The sequence below is a fragment of the Xenopus laevis genome, chromosome 7S (assembly GCF_017654675.1).
Source record: "Xenopus laevis strain J_2021 chromosome 7S, Xenopus_laevis_v10.1, whole genome shotgun sequence".
Lineage (NCBI taxonomy): Eukaryota > Metazoa > Chordata > Amphibia > Anura > Pipidae > Xenopus > Xenopus laevis.
This window is the reverse complement of record NC_054384.1, coordinates 29,657,279-29,684,727: the sequence shown is the minus strand read 5'-3', so window position 1 is coordinate 29,684,727 and position 27,449 is coordinate 29,657,279. Positions and strand designations below refer to the sequence as shown.

The window sequence follows — 27,449 nt, the reverse complement described above, 5'->3', positions numbered from 1 at the left end:
AAGCAGAAAACAATTTCTCTGTATCCTCCTGTAATACTTGTTTCTGTACACCCTGTAATAAGGTTCATTTGATGTTGAGTAAGTGCCTTGAGCTTGCTGCTTGCCTTTACTTTACAGTGCCCTTTTGTCCCTTTGCAAGGGTTTTTCAGTTTGCCCGTAGATCTACAGTCATATGAAAAAGTTTGGGAACCCCTCTTAATTTTTGGAGTTTTGTTTATCATTGGCTGAGCTTTGAAAATAGCAGCTTCATTTTAATATATAACATGCTTTATGGAAACAGTAGTATTTCGCAGTGACATAAAGTTTATTGGATTAACAGAAAATATGCAATTTGCATCATAACAAAATTAGAGAGGTGCATAAATTTGGGCACCCCAACAGAGATATTACATCAATACTTAGTTTAGCCTCCTTTTGCAAATGTAACAGCCTCTAGACGTCTCCTATAGTCTTTGATTAGTGTCTGGATTCTGGATGGCGGTATTTTTGACCATTCGTCCATACCAAATCTCTCCAGTTCAGTTAAATTCGATGGCTGCCGAGCATGGACAGCCTGTTTCAAATCATCCCATAGATTTTAGATGATGTTCAAGTCGGGGGACTGTGACGGCCATTCCAGAATATTGTACTTCTCCATCTGCATAAATGCCTTTGTAGATTTCAAAGTGTTTTTAGTGTCATTGTCTTGTTGGAATATCCAACCCCTGCGTTACTTCAACTTTGTGACTGATGCTTGAACATTATCCTGAAGAATTTGTTGATATTGGGTTGAATTCATCCGACCCTCAACTTTAACAAGGGCCCCAGTCCCTGAACTAGCCACACAGCCCCACAGCATGATGGAACCTCCACCAAATTTGACAGTAGGTAGCAGGTGTTTTTCTTGGAATGCGGTGTTCTTCTTCCGCCATGCAAAGCGATTTTTATTATTACCATATAACTACATTTTTGTCTCATCAGTCCAAAGCACTTTGTTCCAAAATGACTGTGGCTTGTCTAAATGAGCTTTTGCAAGTGACTCTGTTTGTGGCATGAGTGCAGAAAGAGCTTCTTTCTCATCACCCTGCCATACAGATGTTCTTTGTGCAAACTGCACTGAATTGTAAAATGATGTACAGAATTAGATGTTCTTGCAAGTCTTTGGAGGTGATCTTTCGGTTGTCTGTAACCATTCTCACAATCCTCCGCATATACTGCTCCTGTATTTTTCTTGGCCTGCCAGACCTGGGTTTTACAGCAACTGTGCTTGTGGCCTTCCATTTCCTGATTACATTCCTTACAGTTGGAACTGACAATTTAAACCTCTGAGATAGCTTTTTGTAGCCTTCCCCTAAACCATGATACCGAACAATCTTTGTTTTCAGATCTTTTGAGAGTTGCTTTGAGGATCCCATGCTGTCACTCTTCAGAGGAGAGTCAAACAGAAGCACAACTTGCAATTGGCCACCCTAAATACATTATCTCATCATTGGACACACCTGCCTATGAAGTTCAAGGCTTAACAAGATAATCCAACCAACCATGCCAGTAATCAGTATTGAGCGGTTACAAGTTAGCAAAATTACAAGGGTACCCAAATTTTTGCACAGATATTTAATTTAATTTCATACAACTGAATCTTTGTTCAGAAAACACCCCAGTACTCAGATGTTCCTGGGAAACAAAAGACATACCACTGTTATCTTTTTTGTTAAAAGTGGAGTCAATTATTATGCAGTCTGAGAGGGTTTCCCAAACTTTTTCATATGACTGTATTGACAGTCTGCTAGTTCCTCATTGTCAAGACATCAGCTGGTCAGCCAACTACAAAACAAGCTTTCCATCCTATAAATGTCATTCAGCGTGGCGCCCTGTCTTGTAAAGTATAGGATTTGATTACGTTTTCAGTTCTTTAGGGCACTGAATGGGATCATTTCACAGGAATCAAAAGCTGAAGTTCTGTAGTTAAAAGGCCGATATGTGGCCTCTGGCACTGTAATACAAGTGATTGCTTCAGTACTGCATAAATATAATGCTTGCATACTAGTCATAAAATGATACATGTTCAAAAATGTTGAACCTAACATATACATATCATTTACTGAAACATTTATAAAAGAAGCAACGAGGCAGCTGTAATGCATTTGTGCAGTGAATATATCTGGTTTAATTATGTTAGCCTGGAGTCTGCATGAAGTTCATTTTACCCTTCCTTATACAGCAAGTGTTCAGAATAGATTATTTGGATTATTTCCCTCGGGCTGGCAGAATACAGTTCTTTCCTAATACTTGACAATATTTACATATTTTAGAGAATGGTGGCAGCATGTTCCTTGTAGAATTTCCCAACAGTGAGAGGAGTACACACACTTTGATATAACAGAGCAGCAAAGGGGGCTCTATGTGAATGCTGGTGGCAGAACCGATGATTAGAATGTACAAACTAAACCTTTCGTGCACCATCTGGAAATATGTCCATGCGTGTCATTTAATGCTTAGTATGAGACAAAGTAGTTATCCGTGTCAGTCCACTTGCAGGACTTGAGCAGAGTTAAATAAACCTCAAGAATCTCTATATGACCAGTGCAAGCTTAAAGCTTTCCAAATGAGTTTGTATGCAACCCTAATAAGCCTGCTGTACTGTGTGTCATTTGTCTTGGCATTTAGCTAATTCTAGAGTCCTGATCCGGTCTTGGTGTTGTGTAACTGTAATTATACTATGTAGGGAACACCCTGCATTAGCAAAGTCTTGGTGATGTGTATTTGGATGTGCTGGCAGGCAGTCACAGGGTTTGAGATGCTCTAGTGTTGCTTTGAATGCAGTTGCTTGTATTTCTTAAATGTGTTTTGAGAAAGTAACTGGTTTTGTGAAACCTTCTTCTTGCTCTGAAAAACTAAAACCATGCTCTTTAGTAGTTGAGAATATCCCATACTGGTGCCTGCTAGGATCAGTGTGTTGGACCAGGGAAATCACTCTGCTCCTCTTCTGCTCCTTCGACCTACCAATTGGTACTTGGAACAAAGTGCTTGTCCTGGGATTCTCCGCATGAGCGGGCTGCATATAGGTTGAAATCACACACATAGTCATTTCTGAAATTGGTTTGGTTTATGTATTGCAATGACAATAAACCTCTCATTAATTTACTTTGCCTAGTGATATCAGCCAAAGGAGATCACCCTGGTTACACTAAAATTGTTTCCCATCATTTTCTCCTTTTCTGGTTGCAGAGAATAGTGTGTCCAAGTTATATTAGGTGTAGTTAAAGTAGCAGAGGTGACACCTTTTTATAAAATCAAAGCTTTTAACACATTTTTTCCATCTAACAGTTCTGTGTGTGAAGGTTGATTTTAGTTCTCAATGCTTCTATTTGCTATTTCATATAAAACAAACCAGACGTTCTGCAGATTAGCTCCCCTCTTAAATGGAATGCTCTACTAATGTCCAAGTATTTTTTTACAGTTAGTTAGAACACAGAATAGTGGAAACCTAAAAAATGTAATAGAAAGAAAAGAACATATGCATTCAGCCTGCAACATTGTTACCCGAACAGAAAGCTATGGGTGTTGTAGAACTGAGTCCTGTGCGGAAACAATTTTTGAGACATGGAACAGACCAGCAATGCTCATAATTACTCTTGGATCTTTGACCCAACCAGTAATTGCTTTATCCACAACCCGATCCACAACCCGATCCACAACCTGCTGACGTAAATGTAAATATACAACCTGCAGACCCACATCTATACCCGCACACAAAAATTCTACCCACAGGGTGTTACTGTTCCCTTAAATAAACCACTTTCTAATTTCTCAACCAGGATTACTTCAGCGCACAGCCCAGTAGTATATGCAGCGGTGCTTCTTTCCTCATAGACATTACCGCAAGTCTACGACATAAATCCAAGTAGAATAGTGAGGAGAGCGACCCAGGGCAGAAGATCTGCAACAATGTGATTTATTAGCTGCTACAAACACACAACATGTTTCGGGCCTCAAACGCCCTTTATCAAGTGTCACTTTCTAATTTGTCCTTTGTACCTTGTCCATATATTCTGAGGCCCATGAATGATGTTAATACTGAACACTCTAACTATATTTTACTAGATGTATTCTGACGGCTTCTCTTGTCTCCTGCCAGAATAACAGCCTTCGAGTGATTATAACTTGTACAATTAGAGCGGCTCCCTCCCATCAGTTGGATTTTGTGTTGCTATGTGATGGACTGCATCCCAGAAAGAAATTAAGTTTCATATAAAGTGCTGTATTGCAGCTTCGGCCAAAAAAAACACATGTGTTTGGCACACCAGCATAACCATATATTGCTTTATGATATTTATGGGTCATCCATAACGTAAGAGTGACTTGCTCTTAAATGTGCACTGGAGGTAGATGATGGCAAACTGATGTTCTTGCATAAAGATCTCTAGAAGTGCATGTATAAGGATATATGTGTGATAAGTAGGGATGCACAGAATCCAGGATTCGGTTTGGGATTTGGCCTTCTGAAGCAGGATCCTTCTGCCCCACTGAACCGAATCCGAATCCTAATTTGCGTATGCAAACTAGGGACGTGGAGGGAAATCGCGTTATTTTTTTTTGTCGTAAAACAAGGAAGTAAAAAATGTTTTCCCCTTCCCACCCTAATTTGCATATGCAAATTTGGATTCAGTTCAGTATTCCGCCGAATCTTATCAGTAGGGATGCACTGAATCCAAAATAGTGGATTCGGTGCGTCCCTAGTGATAAGACCACAATTTGTCAGTTTTGCCCTCTCACCAGTTAATGCGAATAGTGCGACTCCAACAATACGTAGCAAACAGTTAATCCATCTGGAGTTGGGACTAAGTTCTTGCCTGTTAGATGCTCTAGTTTCTTGTTTTACCACGTTATTAATGTGTGTGTTGGGGAAGTGTACTTTCAAGCGATAAGTGGTACGTTCAAGAGGGTGTAGCCAGATTCAGAACCATATCTATACAACTCTGTTGGGCATACTTGTGCTTTTCTCATTTACATCCTATTCACTGGAATTGCCTATTTGTGAGACAGATACTCTCATTATTCTGAACATTTCACATACAGTTTAGGCAGAAATATCTGCATTTCACACACAGCTCTGTGGCGCCAGACTTTTATTTTAGTCCTAGAAAATTGCAACTGCTGACAGTGCTTTGTTCAGATGAGACTGGAGAGCCAGAGAATGCCAGCTCCTGTGGTTTGGTTGTACAGAACAGAGAAATAGGCAGGACACACTAAACATTCTTGTGCCCTTCATGCAATATACATATGCAGTAAATAGTGAATATATGATGAGAGAAACATGCTGGTGGGAATGTTCTACAATAAACAGCTCAATGTAAATGTAAATATACAACCTGCAGACCCACATCTATACCCGCACACAAAAATTCTACCCACAGGGTACCCTTTTTTTTCTTCCTGCAGGACTCTAAACTAAGGACCTCAATAATTACTGTAGATTGACTGTTCCTGCAGGAGAATTGGATGCTTTTATTATTTAGAAAATAAATGTTATGCACTTTATAGGAGCTGAGAATTCAGTACGTGCAAAACCTACTTACTCTATGCTCTACTGGAGAGTGCCGTCGTTACTGATTTAAGTGTAATGCACAGTTCATCTACGATACCCACTGGAGACCCATGTTCTTGAAAACATCCTAATTCTTATTTGGAATTATATTAACAGAATTGCAGTGTCACGCTGGGCTCAAGTCTTGGGGAGAGGGCTGAAAATAGTTTGAAAGATCACAGACCGGCATCATTAAATGAACAGTAACACCAAAATATTAAAGTGTTTTAATTAAATGGCATTATAATGTACTCTTGCTCTGAACTGGTAAAACTAGTGTATTTGCTTCAGAAAGACTACTATAGTTTATATAAACAAGCTGCTGTGTAGCCATGGGGGCAGCCATTCAAGCACAGGATACTCAATAGATAACAAATAAGTTCTGAAGAATCCTATTGTATACTACAGAGCTTATCTGTTACCTGCTGTGTATACTGTGCCTTTTTTCCTTTTTCAGCTTTGAATGGCTGCCCCCATGGCTACACAGCAGCTTGTTTATATGAACTATAGTAGAGTTTCTGAAGCAAATACACTAGTTTTACCAGTGCAGCGCAGCAGTACATGGTATTTTCATTACTTTAATACATTTTTTGGTGTTACTGTTCCCTTAAATAAACCACTTTCTAATTTGTCCTTTGTACCTTGTCCATATATTCTGAGGCCCATGAATGATGTTAATACTGAACACTCTAACTATATTTTACTAGATGTATTCTGACGGCTTCTCTTGTCTCCTGCCAGAATAACAGCCTTCGAGTGATTATAACTTGTACAATTAGAGCGGCTCCCTCCCATCAGTTGGATTTTGTGTTGCTATGTGATGGACTGCATCCCAGAAAGAAATTAAGTTTCATATAAAGTGCTGTATTGCAGCTTCGGCCAAATAAACCACATGTGTTTGGCACACCAGCATAACCATATATTGCTTTATGATATTTATGGGTCATCCATAACGTAAGAGTGACTTGCTCTTAAATGTGCACTGGAGGTAGATGATGGCAAACTGATGTTCTTGCATAAAGATCTCTAGAAGTGCATGTATAAGGATATATGTGTGATAAGTAGGGATGCACAGAATCCAGGATTCGGTTTGGGATTTGGCCTTCTGAAGCAGGATCCTTCTGCCCCACTGAACCGAATCCGAATCCTAATTTGCGTATGCAAACTAGGGACGTGGAGGGAAATCGCGTTATTTTTTTTTTGTCGTAAAACAAGGAAGTAAAAAATGTTTTCCCCTTCCCACCCTAATTTGCATATGCAAATTTGGATTCAGTTCAGTATTCCGCCGAATCTTATCACTAGGGATGCACTGAATCCAAAATAGTGGATTCGGTGCGTCCCTAGTGATAAGACCACAATTTGTCAGTTTTGCCCTCTCACCAGTTAATGCGAATAGTGCGACTCCAACAATACGTAGCAAACAGTTAATCCATCTGGAATTGGGACTAAGTTCTTGCCTGTTAGATGCTCTAGTTTCTTGTTTTACCACGTTATTAATGTGTGTGTTGGGGAAGTGTACTTTCAAGCGATAAGTGGTACGTTCAAGAGGGTGTAGCCAGATTCAGAACCTTATCTATACAACTCTGTTGGGCATACTTGTGCTTTTCTCATTTACATCCTATTCACTGGAATTGCCTATTTGTGAGACAGATACTCTATCATTATTCTGAACATTTCACATACAGTTTAGGCAGAAATATCTGCATTTCACACAAAGCTCTGTGGCGCCAGACTTTTATTTTAGTCCTAGAAAATTGCAACTGCTGACAGTGCTTTGTTCAGATGAGACTGGAGAGCCAGAGAATGCCAGCTCCTGTGGTTTGGTTGTACAGAACAGAGAAATAGGCAGGACACACTAAACATTCTTGTGCCCTTCATGCAATATACATATGCAGTAAATAGTGAATATATGATGAGAGAAACATGCTGGTGGGAATGTTCTACAATAAACAGCTCAATACCAATGAAGTGTTGAGTCTTCAGAGTTGCTGAGAATGTGCTTTCCGACAGAAGTCTAAGAGAATGTGACATCTGTGAAATGAATGCAAAGTGATGTATGGGAAAGCTACAACAGAATCTGACTTGCATCGGCTTAACGTTCCCTTCAAGGTCATAAATATAGATTGAGCAAAATCTGATTTCATTCAGGTAGAAGCCTTGCAGTGTGGATATGAAAGCCAATGAAGAATAATATATTTCACATGTTACGGTCACTGAGAAGGTCCAATTGCCACCTAATTGCACCTCTGTTGTACCACCAGGGGGCACAGTTTCTGTGGTGTTTATAATTCTCATCAGAGGACGCAGTTCATTCACTTCTCCAAATATAAATGTGAGAATTAATAAAAGTAAATGACACAATTGGGCAGCATGGTGGCTCAGTGGTTAGTATTACTGCTTTGCATCACTGGGATCCTTCGTTCCACGGATGAAGGAATAGATTTTACCAGATACATTTTCAAGGTATGAACCTGGCTTAGAACTTCAAATAACTATTTAATGGAAAAAGATGTCTTGTTGTATCCCTTTGTAATAGCATATTAATAAAATAAAGATTGAAACAGAACCTCCATAGCCCTGGCAGGATCAGTAGAAGGCCATGACAGCCTACATTCTTTGGGAATCAGAAGGAGATTATCAGAGCTACATTTGGGCAGAGCTGGATTTGCATAGCACCCCTAGGCCTGTTGTCATTTGTTGCCCCCGTCCCCTTCTCTTTATTTGTGCAAATTTTTGGAGCAATGGGGATTGGTGCATGGGAAGTTTTAAAAACTATCTGAACCAATGTGGGTGTGGTTGAGCAGCATGCCGCCCTCTAAAATCCTGCCGCCCTAGACCCGGGCCTTGGTGGCCTTTCACAAATCTGGGCCTGCATTTGTGTCCTTCTAGTGCGGCATATAGTTAATTTAGTTCTATCTAGGGTAACCCATTGCAAACAATCCTATGAAAAAAGGACTAATTGCCTTTTGCCTGATGTAGATTACAGAGTTATAGTGAAAGTACCTGGTGTGTCGGTGCCGTGTTCATCCAGCCATCAGTGTACAGAGTAATTTCGGCCCCACACAGACACATTTACCAGTATACAATGGTCTTTGTAAAGTGACCATAAAAAGCCTTATAATTTGGTGAGCAGAATATATATCATAAACAATACACAAAAGCCATGGATATCCTATGAATTATATCTTGATATAAACAGAGTTTACTCACATGACTCACTTGTATTTAGGCTTTTGGCCTTGTGTTTTTATATGGAAGAAGAAATCTAGTAGCACACTGTGGTTAATGAAGAAATCTTTTGTGATTTATTTAGCCTGTATACATACAAAACAAGGTCAACGTTTCAGGCCCTCCTGGACCCTTTATGAGGCTTGATAAAGGGTCCAGGAGGGCCCAAAACGTTTCTTTGTATGTATATGGGCTAAATAAATCACAAAAGATTTATTCATCAACCACAGTGTGCTACTGGAGTAGTTCTTCCATATTAAGACCTATACAGGTTTATTTAACAAGGGCTGAGCGCTCCAAACTACGAATCGTGCTTTTATATGGTCATGGAACTCCTCAGTGACTTATATTATCCTTATATTTTACAATAAGGGTACTTTATTCACTATATATGGGATACACTCACACATGTATATGGAGAATCTATATGTGATGTAGATATTTCATTTCACGTTTAGCACTGCTTTTAAAAGGAAATACGTCCCCTCCTCTGCATTGCTTTCTATTGCAGCATTTTACTGAGAGACATATCCCTCTTTGCACAAGGTTTTTTTCCCCTTCATTATACCTAGAGAACATGTTCAAGCCAGTGTTTCCATTGTGGGAATTCCTGAAGAATAAACTTGACTGTAACTGCACTGTGTCTTTACTGGTTTTACAGAACAGACTATATATGTGCAATATGAAATTCTATGTGACAGGTTATGTTTCTCCTTTATCAATTCTTGAATGGCAGACACTACTGTCTAGGTTTAAATATTTCCATGAAAGTGAATGGAGTCGTTTTTACTAAGCACTACTTGAAGCAATACTGTTATCTCCCTTACATGGCTTTTCCTACAAGCCAGGCAATATAAGCCCCAGGGAATCAAGGCAACCAGTTGTACCATAGCTATAGGTTACGGATGCCCCTGGAGGAGCTACAGATTAACCCCTGGGGTGAGACCAACTGGTTTATATTTGTATTATATTTTCACTTCATGTTCCGATAGCTTGGAAATTGCCTGTTAACCAGAGAATTTAGAAGATAAGAAAATGTGACCTTTTTATATGTATCTTTTTAACTTAATCTGATGTAAATAGAGTGTGGATGTAATTGCTGGAGATCAGAATGAAAATCCAGTATATATAGAATTCTAGCAGTCGCTGAACTGCCCATAAGACTTAGTGCTTTCCTCTGTGTATGGATTGTGACGTGCCATTCATTATAGATATAATTGTGTGCTGTGCGTTTGCATGTGTGGGCGTACGCAGCACAGTAACTAGAATAGGTTCCCGGCAGACCTGGAGTCCATGGTGTAATGCAGGGGATTCGATGATTGTCAGTGGCCTGTGGCAGCATCTACTGTAAAGCAATTACATCAATAAATGGGATATTGTAGATGTACGTGGAGTTAAAGAACTAACAACCTTGCAATTAACTATTTGAGAATCGGGGCTGTAGACGTCTGGGGAAGCTCCCAGGTATAAAAGCAAATCCTAGTAGAGCTTCCCAGAGTGTGGTGGGGCCCAGAGTCAGATCCAGGGTCATTGTTTATTTATTTATTGTTCTAGGTTTCCCTGAGGGGCAGGACGTGCAAGATCTGGGCTCTATTTGTGTTCTTTTTAAAGGCAAAGGGCTTGCAGGGGTGTTGTATTGATGGTGGGGTAAGGAGGGCAAAAAGGGGGTACAGAATGTAATCCATTTTACTAATTTATTACAATTCTTGGATATTCTGCAGAAGGATTTCCCCATAATTTGGAGTATCTTAAATCCGAAATAAACTGAAACATGAGAAAAGTAAAAGTATACTGTTGATTTTTCCATCAAAATGGAATTGTTGTGGGTCAGTTAACAATTACAAGGCATTGCCATATTATTACAGAGGAACAGGGAGTCGAGCAAGAAGGAAGCTTTGTTTGTCTAGTGTGTGTGTGTGTGTGTGTGTGTGTGTGTGTGTGTATATATATATAATGCTGTAAAATGCATTGTGTAACTGTGAGATGCAGTGTTATACGTTTGTGTACGTTCTTATTAGGACAAGCAGGGAGCTATTGCTTAGATACTGTTTAATGTTTAATGTTCATTGGATGTTTCCTAGAGGTACAGAACTAAGTCTCCCAATGCTCAGAAGCAGGTCCCTCTACCTTCCCAGGTGATTAATGATCATTGTTTTTTTCTTCTCCAGGTGCACCAGAGACATCCTGCATGGCTGAGCCAAAGAGTAGTGTTTTGCAGTACAGTATCGCCCTCTGATGGTGAGTAGTTGCACTGCTTTTTATTGCTCAGATTCTCATACTGTGTAAATCATAATACAGGGAAACCTTAATTTTGCATCCTCTGGTTTTAAATCTTCTCTTATTTTATACCATTTTTTGTGTGCAGATCTCTTATTTTTCATTTCCATAGATTTTGCACCATTTTTTCTGGTACCCTGAAACACGTAGAAAGGTGGTTCTACTGTAAACCCATTTCTGATTTGATTTTATAGCACAGAAACATACAATTTTATTATATAGTAACCATATGTTCGGTTTTTTTTTTAATTTATATTATCAGCTGTTTGTATGTATGTATTTTGTTTTTCCCAAGACAATGATCCACTGTTACAGAACTAAACTAATCTCATTTGTAGTAACTACTGACCTGTTTATGAGCTGTTACAATTTGCAGGCTCTAATATTAGCTACCTCAGATGGCAGAAAGTGTATAAATAGGCTGAAATTTCCCCTAGCCTTTGTCTGTATCATTCTGTAGGCTGTAATCTTGGCTACTACAGGGGATTCCTTTGAGTTCTCACAGTTCATTAAGCAGTTTGAGGTGTCAGTGACTAATAACTTTTATGAAATGGTTTTCTTCTTGGAGAGGTGATTATGCCAATTAAGGACTTTCCAAGCTTTAGCAGTTTATCTTACCTACAAGACCGCAGAGCAGTGAGGTCCCACGTATTGCATGTATATGGCTAGTTAGCCTCTGTACCATGTTTCACACGGTACAGTGGTTCCACCCTCTTCTCTGACTAGCAGCCATTAATCAGTGGGAGCCCTTTCCAGATTTCCTAATTTTCACCTGGATAGCGTGGGCTGTCCCGGCAACCCTACTCCAGTTGGACAACACTATGCTCAAATGTGCATTTTCATTACCATTAATTCATTCAATATGTTGACTTCCTCTCTAATACAGGCATGGAATCCATTATCCAGACAACTCCAAATTACGGGAAGGCCATCTCCCATAGTGTAATAATTCAGATTTTTAACAATGATTCCTTTTCCTCTGTAATAATAAAACAGTACCTAGTACTTAAAGGAGAAGGAAAGCTATGGACGCACTTTATTGCCAATAGATAAGCTGCAATAGTGCAAGCTAGAATGCTATATTTATTCTGTAGAATTTTTTACAAAAAGCTCTAGAAGCTCTCTGTTTGTTTAGGATAGCAGCTGTAGTATTAGCTTGGTATGACATCACTTCCTGCCTGAGTCTCTTCCTGCTCACTTATAGCTCTGGGCTCAGATTACAGCAGAGAGGGGGGAGGGCAGAGAAGCAAACTGAGCATGCTCAAGCCCTAGCCCTGGAGGTTTAAGGTGAAGACAGGAAGTCTGATATAGAAGCCCATGTGTACACAATAGAAGGAAAGAAATGCAGTGTTTCTTTTGACAGAGGACTCAGAACAGCATTACTTTTAGTAGTATATTTAGGTGGACCTTTCTGATAAGGCTTACTTAGTTTTAACCTTTCCTTCTCCTTTAATCCGCACTAAAATATTATTAATCCATATTACGGATTTTTAGTAGCCTTAAGATATGGAGATCCAAATTAGGAAAGATCCCTTCTCTGGAAAACCTCAGGTCCCAAGCATAAAGATCCCATACCTGTATAACATACAGGGAAGTACAGCACACTATTCTGTTTTTCCTGGTAATTTAAACACACCTGTTTCCATACAACTAATCATTGTGATGCTTTTCTTGTATTCCAATAGACGTGAGTGTGATTTACCAAAATGGGTTACCTGTGATCTCTGTTAGTCTTCCCTCACGACACGAGAGATGTCGATTCACCCTCAAGCCCATCTCAGATTCAGTTGGAGTGTTCCTGCAACAGCTTCAGCAAGAGGACCGAGGCATAGACCGGGTTGCAATCTACTCTACAGGTACGGAGTGTGGCACGGACAAATTAAATTCCTTGAATTTTTACCCCATTTTAAAACTGAAAAAGGAAAAAAGACCAAAAAATATATTTTCTGTTTTTGTGGTTTCTTGTTTGTGTTTAACGTTTTGTTTATATAATTATGTTGCAGATGGAACACGTGTGGCCTCTTCCACAGGGATTGAAATTCTCCTTTTAGATGATTTCAAATTGTCCATTAATGATAAAACTTATTATGTACAGCCACCAAAAAGAGGTAAATGCTTTTTACAGCTTGCAAAATATTTGAATCCTGGGCTATGCTTTCCATAAATGTATGCATGTGCATTTTTTGAGCAAAGCCTAGCTCCCATGTTAATTCTAAGCCTACCCTTTGCAACATCTCTACAGACAGGCTTACACTCTATGATTGGCAAGATTTGCATTGCATGCTGGAGTGCGATGTTTAATTCTAGAAATATCTCCCATTCTACTATAAAACTAGTGAATTAGAGGCGATTGTTACTTCTGTGCCATGTATGTGGACGAGTACACAGAACTGCTAGTGATCCTCATAACAGAGGAAACCTTCACAGACTTATTGATGTATTTAAAACCAAACTACAGAGTATATTAAATGCCGTATTTTAGTGCTACCATTTATTGACAGAGCATGTTTTCCTTGTTCCTGTCATGTTAATTGTCTTTCTCAAAAGATCTAAAACATTGCAATCAACTCACTTATTAAAGGGATACTGTCATGGGGAAAAAAAGAATTTTCAAAATGAATCAGTTAATAGTGCTGCTCCAGCAGAATTCTGCACTGAAATCTATTTCTCAAAAGAGCAAACAGATTTTTTTATATTCAATTTTGAAATCTGACATGGGGCTAGGCATATTGACAATTTCCCAGCTGCCCAAGTCATGTGACTTCTGCTCTGATAAACTTCAATTACTCTTTACTGCTATACTGCAAGTTGGAGTGATATCACCCCCCTCCCTTTCCCCCCCACCAGCAGCCAAACAAAAGAACAATGGGAAGGTAACCAGATAGAAGCTCCCTAACACAAGATAACAGCTGCCTGGTAGATCGAAGAACAATACTCAATAGTAAAAACCCATGTCTCACTGAGACACATTCAGTTACATTGAGAAGGAAAAACAGCAGCCTGCCAGAAAGCATTTCTCTCCTAAAGTGCAGGCACAAGTCACATGACTGGGGGCAGCTGGGAAATTGACGAAATGTCTAGCCCCATGTCAGATTTCAAAATTGAATATAAAAAAATCTGTTTGCTCTTTTGAGAAATGGATTCCAGTGTAGAATTCTGCTGGAGTAGCACTATTAACTGATGTGTTTTGAAAAAAACATGTTTTCCGATGACAGGATCCCTTTAAGCAGGATTTGTTTAGTTAAGAGAACAGATGGAGTATTATAGATTTTAATATAAATAATTAACACCTCAATTATTATCTTCAAAGTTACTGATTCTAAAATATGCTGTGAGACTGCAAGGATAATTTTCAGCAATTGAGAAATATAAGGTATGATGAAAAGTTCTTGGGTAAAGCTTATCCATAAAATAAAACTCACTGGAGCAAATGTAAGAAGTCATTCCTGTAATGATAAATTCTCATTATTATGTCCACCAGAAATGAGGACTTTTAGGAATGTAGACTTGGAAGTGAATGATGGTGGCTTGTTCTACCACCAGGGTTTATGATCCAAACATTCATCTGTTTGTATCCATAATTGTATTTTCATTATGCTTAGAACTCTTAAGCCATGAAGATGCAGCAACAATGAATGACCTAAAAATACTAGTTCAGCACCTGTACAGCACGTTGCGCATTGAGGAACATCAACTTAACAAAGAACGGGAGCTGAACGGACGGCTAGAGGATCTCCGAGGGCAGCTAGAACCTCTTGAGAAAGTATGTACTTAATATATATATGCTCTTGACATATTACTGATTGCATTGTGTGATTCTTCTAGATGTTATATGCAGCTTGGTATCTCCAATAAGTATATGGATATATAGGCAAGTAATTATTATTTGGATTTTGTTTCTTTCCAGCTGCGTCAGGACATAGGCCGACGAGCAGAAAAACGAACCACGTGGGTTCTGTGGGGTGGACTAGCTTACATGGCTACTCAGTTTGGTATTCTCGCACGCCTGACATGGTGGGAATACTCTTGGGATATTATGGAGCCTGTCACATACTTTATTACCTACGGGAGCGCAATGGCAATGTATGCCTACTTTGTACTAACACGACAGGTAAGAGCAAGGCAGAGAAATGAGTGGCTCTAGACTAGAGACTGAGCACATCCGAAAAGGTATAATTAGTGCACTCTCTTGCAAGACTTTGTAATTATTTGTGCATATATATTTGTTACACCGTTTAGTGCATTCATTTAGCCTTTGCATTCATAATCTTAAAGCTTTATCCTTTTCTCATTAGGAAATTAAGCCACCTTGATTGGTTGTTGATCAGGAGAAAAAAAAAGTGTCAAGGTCATTGGCTAGTGCTTTGTTAATCTTATCCAATCTTTTGTGTGTCATATTTCCCATTGGGGCTTATACATTTTTCTATATACATCTTGACTGCAAGATAGGTAGAGAATGGGTAGACCTACTTCCCTATGGTTTGGTGTATTCTATAGAAAGCATTTTTTGAGTTATACCCAGAGAGTGTTATATGATCCATTCACCTAGCATTGTTATTTAAAGTCACAGCAGCTCATGGCAGTTCACAGTGACTTCCTATAATACTGAATTTAATGCTTCAAATATTTTTGTTACTTTTTATTTGTAAGTCTTCCTTTAAGTCCTCCAAGATGCTGCAGTACTTGAAATGGAAAATCTGACTTGGCGATATTGTCTTTGCCTGGGATCCTTTCTGATATTGCTTTATTTATATCACTATCTGGCCTGGGGGTTGTGTTGTTCTCTTTGTAATCATCTGCTTTCAAATTTTTGGCCTGATTTCCTTCCCACAGTAAGAGACTTCCTTTCTCTTTGCAGGAATATATCTATCAAGATGCCAGAGACCGACAGTACTTAAACTTTTTTCATAAAGGAGCCAAAAAGATAAGTTTTGATTTAGAAGAATATAATCGACTCAAGAATGCAATTGTTCAGGTATGGAATTACTGGTACCCAAGCCTGGCTCTTTTCAGGCAATACATACAACCTTTTTACAATTGCTGTGGGCCTTTATTTTAAAGGCTAAATGCGCCATAGTTAGGCTCACAGATGTTTCTGTTACCACTATTGTTTTAATAAATATAATCTTTTAAAGGGGTTGTCCACTTTTGAGATACTTTTAGTATGATGTAGAGAGTGATATTCTGAGACAATTTGCAATTTGTTTTTATTATTTGTGGTTTTTGAGTTTTTTAGCTTTTTATTCAGCAGCTCTTCAATTTGCATCTTAAGCAATTTGGTAACTAGGGTCCAAATTACCCTAGCAACCATGCATTGATTTGAATAAGAGACTGGAATATGAACAGGAGAGGCCTGAATAGAAGGATCAGTAACAATAACAATACATTTGTAGCCTTACAGAGCATTTGTTTTTTAGAAGGGATTTAGCGACGCCCATTCGAAAGCTGCAAAGAGTCAGAAGAAAATGGCAAATAACTATAAAACTATAAAAAATAAATAATGAAAACCAATTGAAAAGGTGCTTAGAATTGGCCGGTCTATAACATAATAAAAGTTACCTTAAAGGTGAACCACCCCTTTAAGAAGTAGTCTCTTACTTGCTGGTTCAGTGCTATTGTTCTTAGAAACAGAATTGCTTCTGCCATATTTTCCTTCATCGAAGCTCTTAAATCTGATTTGATTATTTTCAGTGCTTGTTTTTAAAGTTATTAAGAGTCGGAGTACATATTTGGCAACTCCAGATACCCACAATTGCAGACTGATATCTTTATCTTATAAACTCATATGCCCACATGGCACAAATGCGTAAGCTACATATTGAGATTTTTGTTTTTTTAAATAAACTATTTTTAACTGCATCTACTTTCATCCTTTGTCCAGTTTGTTTCAATCTGTATGAGAAGTAAAGAATAAATTACTTTTTTTTTGTTGTGTTCTTTTACATATTTTTAATTGTTGTGTGCTAATATGTTCTGATGTGGGCCGGGCCAGTCCCCTCTCCCGATCAGATTTGGGGGGGAAAAAAAAGTTTTTCAGGCGCTGCGCAGCGCCATCTGCGCATGCGCTCAGCACCTGTTGATTTAGGAGCGCTGCAGCGCCTTCACCCTTCACGCAGGTGCGCTGAGCGGCGCCTTCATCCATGCGCACTTGGCGCATCATATCACATGGGGGTCAGAGGAGGCCCTTGACATTAGTCCCGGTGGGCCCTGGGCCCCCCAGTCCGACCCTGGATGTAGGGGAAAAGCTCAACAGAGACACAATGATGGCTGCCATTTTCCAGCACTGCTCTTCTGCATGAGTATTTGGAACACAGGAAGTGACATAGCAGGGGTTACTTTGCAGCGCTATAGCAGTTCTGTTCTAAAGATCCTGCCATGAGACCAGTTGAGAACCTTGACTCAGACAGCAGCGAATGGCCAGTTACAAAGGGCGGCCAAATACTGCCTTTTGTAACTTAAACCAGGAAATTCAGCTCCGCTAATGCAGAGAGAGCTATTGCGCTCATTGCACTATTGATGCTGCCCTCTTTGACCCGCACCAACACTGATTTTTAAGATCGGTAGGGGAGCAGTATATCAGGTGGCAGCAGCCCCAGAATCTCCCCTGGGTGTAAACTTTATTTCAGGGCAGCTGGTGGGGCTGAAGTCTGCCCCCTTCTTAGGACAGGGGAACATTTATTTTTAGGTGCTATACATCATTGTATTTCACTGGAATTTGATTTCACCTATGTGCATAATGTCCCTTGTTAGTTGTCTGAGCTCTAATCTCTCTTAAATGGAAGGTTGCACATTTACCAGTGCTGGAGTGGCCTTTATTGAAGCAAATTTCTAATTGTATTTTTCACTTTCCCTTTTCTTTTAGGCCGAGTTAGACCTCAAGAGACTGCGTGACCCCTTGCAAATGCAACTCCCCATCCAACAAATTGATGCTAAAGATTGATCTTCATCATATCTCTAAATCCCCAGCCAAACCTGTGGATATCAATTGCCTTTGAATTAAAAGCATTACAGGTGGTAGCTGGGACATGGTATTGGGATGAGCATTTCCTTTTTTTTTTGTTTTTCTTTTTCCTTTTTTTTTTTTTTTTTTACTTTATAGTAAATGTTATACAAATGGAGAAGAAGGTGAAAAGGAAAATTAATCAGCATAAGGGGCCTTGACAATGCCTCTCCGAAAGGGCTGTGGCAAATTGTCTTACTCAGACTGTAGCTATCTTTTTATTTGTATGTGGACATGCATTACTAAATATATGGTTGAGGGGGTTTGAACAAATTACAATATTTTATTTAATTTTGCTTTTCCGTTTTACTTTTGAGTTCATGTTTTAATTTGGTAAGGTTAAGACTGTGGCAGAGTGCCTGTAATCACATATGAATTTTAGGTCTGCCAAGCCAAGTGTGGGCACAGCAGTAACATACAGCAGTAACATACAGCAGTAACATACAGCAGTGCACAATGAATGGGGTTGTAAGATGCTGGACCAGAAGTAACCTCAACAATCCAATACCCTCTTCTCTTTAGAGGTATCTGAAAGGCGCTGTTATGCCTTTCTGTTCTTTAAACTCCAGGTTCATGCACATGCCTTTTCCATGCAACATTGTCCAGTTTTTACCCAAGTCCCAAACACTTTCTGCTATGCATTTTAAGGAAACGCACGTGATTTTCTAGTGATCACATTCTAAGTGTCCCTCAGTCCCTCCATTGCCCTGGCTGACTAACCCAGTGGCTGAATGCATGATAGGTCTATGTACGTTCTTTTGGGAGGAAACTGTTCAACTGTCCTATGCACTTAGTAGATGGATCAGTTGGGTAGCGATTCAAAGTTGCATGAATGTATAAAGGAGCATCACCAATTCTAAAGCGATAACCAGTAAATGTCTTTATGGTCTAGCTCTTTCCATTGGTCCCTCATGAGCTATTTCCTTCAGAAATATCTCTCTTGGGCTTGCCAGACGTCTAGCTTTGTCCATGTATTCTCCTGCCTCCTGCAAGAACTGAGCTATCGCCTCTGTCTTTGTTCCAAAGATTTTAGGGGGACACATTTTCTTTATTTTTGTATTGTTCCTTTGGAATAAGCTGCTCTTCCACAGACTTTCAATATCGAAATGGTGCGGTCTCTCTTTCCAGCCCAAACATGGCTGGGCATTTTGGGGAGGGTTGGCATGATGGGTAATGAGGGAGGTTGGGACTAAATGTTAACTTTACAAGAGACACTTTTTTAAAGCACTCCCCACTGTGAAAGGCTCCTACTTCAGGAATAGAACCGCAGAACTAAAGAAGTAAAGCCAGATGACTGGTGCCTTGCAAATATTGAAATGGAGAGAGGAGATCCAGTCACCTTATTGAAGACTCTATGCTGGCTCTAATAGGCCTTAGGTGGCACAAGCTGCCAGAGTTTGCAGCCTGATAACTGCTAAAAATCCAGCTCTACTTGCTGATGAAATTAATGTTTTCTATATATATATATATATATATATAATTTTTTTTTAAATACCCATCTTTCATTGTCTGTCATACATATCCAGATAGTTCTAAATTGATCTGCTAAGAGTAAATGTCAGATTATGGCAACTAGATTTTGGTGCATCTCGCTGCATTTAATCCCTATGCTGTTTACAGCTTGTACTTGATGCTTATTGCTGTGGTGCTTCTGCATCTGCTTTGGAGTAATCAATTCAGACAATCATGTTCATCAAGTGTCCCCTTAATTGCGGAGACACCGATTTTCTGCCAAAAAATAATTTAAAAAAAAAAAAAATCAGTCTCCCAATGTGATGCCCTGTTTCTGACAATTGAAATATTCAGACTGGATGATGTTGGTCTCTTTAAACACTAAAGAAATTGGATTTTGGTTTGAACATTTGCATTCAGTTTGCCCTGAATGATCTGGCAATATATGCACTTTGCTAGCACCTTCAGCAAGAAAGTTTAATTTTTTTTTTTTTTGTTCTGCAAAAAGGTCTCAAACAAGTGTAGTAAAGATGTCATAGTATTCAATAGGGTTGGTGTGTGGGTGTATGTGCAGGGAAGTTTGGAGCATGGAGGAATGTCCTATCAATAATAACAAAATATTAAAAATGTGTAAATCCTGTATCATTTATGAAATATGTATAAAGATAAAATGTAATTCTGCAACAATAAACACACAATTTTTGGAAGCCTGGCGTGTACGTATGTGTTATTCAGATAGTCACGGCTCTTCATAGAGCAATCAAGCTATTCACTTCTATTATGTGCTATATCATAATACATTATTTATAAAAAGCCTCAGGGACATGTCCCAAAGTACTGAGCTCATAGACACCTCATTGCAACATTTGTCTTTTCCTTCCGTTGTGTTAAGTGCCAAACGCTAACAAAATAAGCATCTGTTGCAAAGATTTGTTCGGGTGTTAAGCTGCTAAATTTTAGCTGCTCTGGGGCCTAGAGCTTTGTTGGCTTGGCTTCCCAATAACAAAGCTGTGAGCATGTTTTTCATAATTAGAACCAAGAGTAGAAAGTGTGGCGTTTAGGGGCACATTTATAAAGATGAATAAGAACAGCACAAAACCTAGCAAGTAACAAAATGATATGCCACATTCATTTGTGTTCAGACTAATAGCTGTCCTACATCACTAACCTGATCAATCACTGATTTTGGAAGAAATTATATTTCTACATGGCCAAACTGTTTTCTAGTAAGTGTAGTAGAGAAATAGAAACCCAACAGACTGCATGCTGCTGATTCTGTGTCATTGAATCATTAATTGAGTTGTGTTCCATATAAGGGCTCATACTGACGAGCAGTTGAGGCTGCGCTCCCCTGCGTTCCGTTTTTATGCGTTCAGCCGCAGGGGAGCGCAGGAATAGATGCTTTTTTCAATGGGGCTGTACTCACAGAGGCACGTATAGGCACTGAATGCAAGAAAAATGCAGCATGTTGCGTCTCAACCTGGGTTCAGCGCCTAAACGCACCTGTGTGAGTACAGCCCCATTGAAAAAAGCTTAATGCTTCTATTCCTGCGCTCCCCTGCGGCTGAACGCAGAAAAACGGAACGCAGGGGAGCGCAGCTACAACAGGTGTCAATTACAGCCCTTACATAAGGAAGGCAACAAATGTTGTGCATGCTGGTTATAGTGCATTTCTCTCTGAAAATCTAAGTAAATGGGTCTTCCAGACATTGTTCAGAAGAACAGCGTACTTATATAAAGTTGATTGGAGAGTGGAAAACATAAAGCGGAACAAACTTATAATAAATTAAAGGAACGGTAACATCAAAAAATGAAAATATATAATATATATTTTTTATAATAATATATAATTATGGGAAGGACATATCCCATAGTCTCCATTATAAGCAAATAATTCTAATTGATAAAAATAGCTCTTTGTACTGGATCCCAACTAGAAAATACTGTAAGTAATGCTTATTGGAAGCAAAACATTACTGTCAGGTTTATTTAATGTTCAGTTTATTTATTAGTAGATTTAAGATATGGAGATCCAAAATACAGAAAAATCTCTTATTCCGAAAGCACCAGGTCCTGTACATTCTGAATAACAGGTCTCATACATGTACTGTAGACTGGCTCTCACTTTTTCTGGAACGTTGCACTGCCTTATGCTTAGCAGCATTGTCCATTTAGCAGCAAATTGTTAATCCCTGATGCACATTGCAAGCCTGGAGTAAAGATTTGAGTCTGGCCATCTGCACACAGGCCTCACTAATGTTATTTTGTCATACACAAATCATGCTTAGTATCTACTCACTCTGCCTTTAGGGGACGTCTTATTATAATCTTATTAACCAATAGCCAGCTGTAAAAGTTGCCTCACAGGTTCCATTTTTCTTCCTCAACTGACTTATTCCCTTTATTAACGAATTATCATAGCGCCAGCAACTACGGTACATGAAACTAGGTTACCAGGACATTTACCAAATGATTGCAGTACAGGTATGGGATCCGTTATCTGGAAACCCGGTTTCCAGAAACCTCTGACTTACGGAAAGCCCGTCTTCCATAGACTCCATTTTATCCAAATAATTAAATTTTTAAAAAAATGTTTTCCCTTTCTTTTCTCTGTAATAATAAAATGAATAATAATAATAATAATAATAATAAAGACTTCCATATGAGCGCAGAAGTTAATTATATAAACACTTATTTGCAACCATATGCAGGTGCCATTTTGTGAGCACTGTTATTAAAGGGGGGGTTCACCTTCAAGTAATTTTTTTATTATTCTATAGAAAGGCCAACTCTAAGCAACTTTTCAGTTGGTCTTCATTATTTATCTTTTATAGTTTTTGAATTATTTGCCTTTTTTCTTATGACTCTTTCCAGCTTTCAAATGGGGGTCACTGACTGTCTAAAAAACAAATGCTCTGTAAGGCTACAAATGTATTGTTATTGTTACTTTTTATTATTCATCTTTCTTTTCAGTCCTCTCCTATTCCTATTACAGTGTCTTATTCAAATAACTGCATGGTTGCTGCTAGGATCATTCCCCGCTTAATGTTTTAAAAATTAGTGGTGAGCATAACTTTCCCATGTTTCTTATAGTTTATACAGGAGCAATCGCCAGCTCCATGTTGTAGCTCCCACCCTTTCCAACTATAGTCAGATGACAGCAAGTCAGTATTTGGTTCGGCCGGGCAGAAGGATTTGGCCGAATCCGAATCCTGCTGAAAAAGGCCGGAATCCTGGATTCGGCGCATCCTAATTATATTCGGTGCATCCATCTTGTTGCATCGCAACAAGCCGCACCGTGGAGTTCAGCCCTTACACTTTCACTGTTACTTATTACCCAGCATACTGAGGGGTTCCCATGTCAGATGCTAGAATTAAAACTGGCCCTGCTCCAGAGATAATTTTATTGAAGTAGGATTCGTTAAAAAGGCACATTGCTGCTGAACAGAGTATTAGACATATTTCATAAAAGCGGATACTGTTAAATTACTTGATTTATGTCACAAGCTTTACAGCTTTTAAAATGTAGAGATATGTTATAGATTTAGATTCTAAATTTCTAAAACTCAAAAGCTTTTTCTCTTTTGTTGAACAGGTTGTAGCAGTAACTGTATGCCTCGGGACAAATTGAACTCAACAGATGCCATTTTATTGCTAAAATCACAGTTAACAGCTAAGGAAAAGTTACGGTATATCCGCATTATGTTCTCTTGCAGAGCAGAATGATTCCAGATCAAACGCAGAACCATATGCCTATTAGAATTTATTGCAGTCACTTCTCCATGCAATTGGCTAAATGGCAACATTTATTTTCCCAGGTATATTCACTGATTCACCTGGAACAGATACGAGGGACCTGCCTCCCTGCTATCAAGTTTTTCTATCAGCAGTGTGTAAAGGAATGTGGACTTTCCATTCATTTGATTGAGATTGGTGGTGAATTCCATTTCATTGTCTTACCTCCAGTTCTTAAATTCTGTATTAAAACCTTGCCTTTCCATTATTTAACAGCAATTCTGGGTTGTCCCTCAACATTTGATTAGTCCCACATTTAACCTACAGATACACAAAGCTTTGGAATAATGGCTCCACGACAGTTTAAGTCAGTGGTCTCAAAGCAGGTGCCTATTTAATTTCTGGTTTGGAGGCAAGTTTTGTTTCCATAAAGAAAAGTTGTACTGCCTAACAGAGTCTCTTGTAGGCTGGCAGTTTAAATATAGGCCAATCACAACCCCCCCCCCCCAGGCTAAACAGAAAAACACCATCCAATGTAAAAAAACAAGTCTGAAGATGACAAGGAGCCTTAAATCAATAACTCAGAATCCCAGAATCAAGACTATTGCACATGAAAAATTGAGGCTGTGAGACCCTGTATAAATTCATCTATTATATGTCAGCTGCCGCATTTTTCATAGGAATTTCTGTAGCTTCTTAGATTTCCATTGATCCATAACCTCATTCAAAATACATTTACATACATTAGGATCCAATCTGTTGGTTGCACTTTTGGAATAAACAGATGGCAAAGATGAGTAAAGAGGGGTCATGGCAAGTGTGTGTGTAGGTAGTTGACATTTGAAACTCAAAGTGTTGCACCAATACTGCATTAAAAAGGGCCTTTGGATACAGCCCCTTACAGTATAATGACCAGGTGCTGCTTCTTTGGCAAGTTGAGGGGGGCTGTATCACTAGTGCAAAGAGGGCTATTGCCAAATGTATATTTTAAAAAAATAGAAATTCTTTTATCAGAAGTATCTTTTTTTCCACTCCTATTAAAAAGGCATCTGAAGCAAGGTTCTCACTTTGCTTCACGACTGAAGTGTCCCTGGGAAAGAGTTTTATCAGCTTTCATTGCTGTTAGGAACTGGCAGGGGCGATCCTGGCCCCTCCGCAGCAGTTGCTGCTGCCCCCTCCCCCATTCGCTTACCTTTTTGCGTCTGAGGGGGTCCAGGGGGGTCCACGAGGACGGCAGAGAGGGCCAGTGAACTAGCGCAGAGAGCCTATCTGCGCTCTCTGTGCTAGAAGAGCCGAATTTCCAGTTTTCAAACTGTAAATTCGGCTCTTAAAGTACCAGGAGCGGCATTTTTGCCACCCCTGGCAGCTAGCGGGGCGCTGCCGCCTGAGGCAACAGTCTCAAGTTGCCTCATTGGCGAAGCACCCCTGGGAAGTTTTCCTCTAGGACAGTGATCCCCAACCAGTGGCTCAGGATCTACCCAGTAGACCTTTAGCTGGTGATCAGTAGATCTCAAGAAACTGTCAGCAAACAGCTTGTCAAAATCTCCCTCCTATTTCATGCTTTTCATGCAGATATTTATTATGTTAAGATAAGGTTACATAAGACATAGTTGTTTGTTAATTATTGCATTATACAATTTCCCATCAATCGGTATTTAAGTAATATTTTCCATGGAATAGAATGCGAACAATGCTTTTATGGATGTAGATCAGGGGTCAGCAACCTTTATTATCAAAAGAGCCATTTTGCCCCCTCTTCCACTAAAGAAAAATAGTCTGGAGCCGCAAAACATGACACAGCTTATAAACTTTTAAAAGTTTTAAGCTTTTTTTAATTTTAACTATTACAACAACAGAATACAACAAACAGTATTGTAGTGTGTATGTGTAGGCCTACTTTTAAATTAATTAAACACTACTAAATGGGAGTGTTCTCATATGTTTAATGTAACTTCTGTCTGAAGCTCCATGCTGATCTTCCCTCTCATCTTGAGTGTGTGACCGTGATAAGGACCATGATGAATCATCTTGTTGCAGCTCGGTCTTACCTGTGGACGTCTATACAGCCCTCGCACCTGCTGGCGGCTTCTTGAGTGTGCGACCACGGTAAGCTAACCGTTAGCTTACCGTGGTCGCAAACTCAAGAAGCCGCCAGCAGGTGCGAGGGCTGTATAGACGACATGACAGGCAAAGTCGCAGCAAGCAGGATGAAGAGCCACATGAGGCTGCGGGTTGCCTACTCCTGATGTAGATCATAATGGGACATCACTAAAAGTAGACCTCACATTAGTAAAGTATGCCCCACAACATGATGCTACAACCATATATATTCTTTATAGGGATTTTTATATAAAACATAACATTTAGGGGGTTATTTACTAAAATCCCCATAAAAATTCAGTATTTTCTTAAAACCACTTTGACCAAATTCCTGCTGACTTTTTTTAACCATATTTATCAATACATTTTCACAAAAAAATATGGTGCAGGAAAAGACTCGATAAAATCGTAAAAATCTGAATCGTACAACTTTTTCAGATTTGTCACTGAAAACTGCGACTTTTTTTGAATTATCGCCTGAAAACCAGGAAATCTTGAAATTCTTTAACAAAGCACAGCGCAGATCAGGATATCCTCCAATTGTAAACGGGACATCTGCCATTGACTTCTACATGAACTCGGCAGGTCTGAATTGGAGTACTTTTTTTATTCAGACTTTTAACACGATCACAAAAAATTTTTTCTTTCTACCAAATGTTTTTCACCCCTTAAAAGTCCGACCAGAAAAAAATCGGACTTGAATAATTAACATTTACAAGTTATTTTAAGTTTCTGCACTTTGAATTAAAATGATAAAAATATGACATAGAAATAATTGGTCAAGGACAAAGCCTTTAAATTGCTTAATTAGTAAAAGATTTGCATGTTTTGACTGTACAAACAGGCGGAGTTACCTTTTTTGGACAAACTTAGGGCTCTTACACATGGGTGTTTTTTATGCATTAAACACAGGTTTGAGCACAAATAAAAGCATTTGCTAATTGATTCCATTATATTATGTTTGTCTGTACTCATGAGCGTTCTGATTTGTGTTTTACTCCATTTGCGTTACAGTGGGTTTGTCGCACGTTCAGCTATTAATAGAATAGAAGGTTGCTTTTGGAACAGAAAAAAATGCATTTAAACACAATATATGTATCTTTTCGCGCTCAGCATGCGTTTGTAAAATGCAGAAACTTACTTTGAAAAGACTAAATGAAAACAAATCCCTCAAGAAATATTTTTAACAAAGGAGAACAATGCTGACTTATTGAACTATAACATCGTCTATTGTTATATGTCTGCCAAGATAAGGTGCCACACCAAGGGGCAGATTTATCAAGGGTCGAAGTGAATTCGAGGGAATTTTCAAAGTAAAAAAATTCGAAATTCGAAGTCATTTTTTGGATACTTCGACCATCGAATAGGATACTATGACTTCGAATTTACTTCGAATTCGATTCGAAAGTAAAATAGTTTGAATATTCGATAATCAAAGTACTGTATCTTTAAAAAAAACTTTGACTTCAAAAGTTTGCCAAATTAAACCTGCCGAAGTGCTATGTTAGCCTATGGGGACCTTCTAATGCATTTTTTAAAGTTTTTGGAAGTCAAAGTAAAATCATTTGATCGATTGTTAAAATTGTTCGAATCGTTCGAATCGTTCGATTCGATACCCCAAATTCGATGAAATTTAAACCCCAAATGAAATATAAACAAAAAACAACCCAGAAAAAGTCAAAGAAATCAGAAAAGGTCACTGTTTACAGCAGTAATACATTTAGGATATAACAAGGATTCATATTTAAATAGATAGAGATTTCTCTTTCTACAGAACATCATTTTTTATACAATTTAACTGCATAATGTAATATGTAACAAGAAAAAAACCTTAATATCAAAAGCCCCTGGGAGCATAAAGGGGGGTGTGATGTGATGGTCATGGGAATGGGAAGGCATTAGTGAAGCTGATGGAGTGAGGTCAAGTGATTAGGATTAGAGGTCAGGCAAGGGGATTTTTAATGAGGCAAGCCTGGTCCTGCACCCTCTTTATTGCCTGAAGGGTAGGCTTGTAGGTCTACCTTCCCTCCTCTTGTTCATATACTGTAAGACTGATGTGGAAGAGACAGTGGTGGATAATGGCACAAGGAA

The 27,449-nt window shown here is 38.9% G+C and overlaps 1 protein-coding gene across 1 annotated transcript in view; it reads left to right on the top strand.

The window, feature by feature from the left end:
* The window catches only part of mcu.S (mitochondrial calcium uniporter S homeolog), a 71,399-nt gene extending 51,169 nt beyond the window's left edge, over window positions 1–20,230 (top strand). Inside the window, exons 2-8 of the mRNA XM_018227563.2 lie at window positions 10,963–11,032; window positions 12,757–12,927; window positions 13,075–13,179; window positions 14,674–14,834; window positions 14,979–15,182; window positions 15,930–16,046; window positions 17,934–20,230. Coding sequence (XP_018083052.1) covers window positions 10,963–11,032; window positions 12,757–12,927; window positions 13,075–13,179; window positions 14,674–14,834; window positions 14,979–15,182; window positions 15,930–16,046; window positions 17,934–18,011 — 906 coding nt within the window. The 3' untranslated portion in view covers window positions 18,012–20,230. The remainder of the gene's footprint in view (window positions 1–10,962; window positions 11,033–12,756; window positions 12,928–13,074; window positions 13,180–14,673; window positions 14,835–14,978; window positions 15,183–15,929; window positions 16,047–17,933) is intronic.
* The last annotated feature ends 7,219 nt before the right edge of the window (window positions 20,231–27,449 follow it).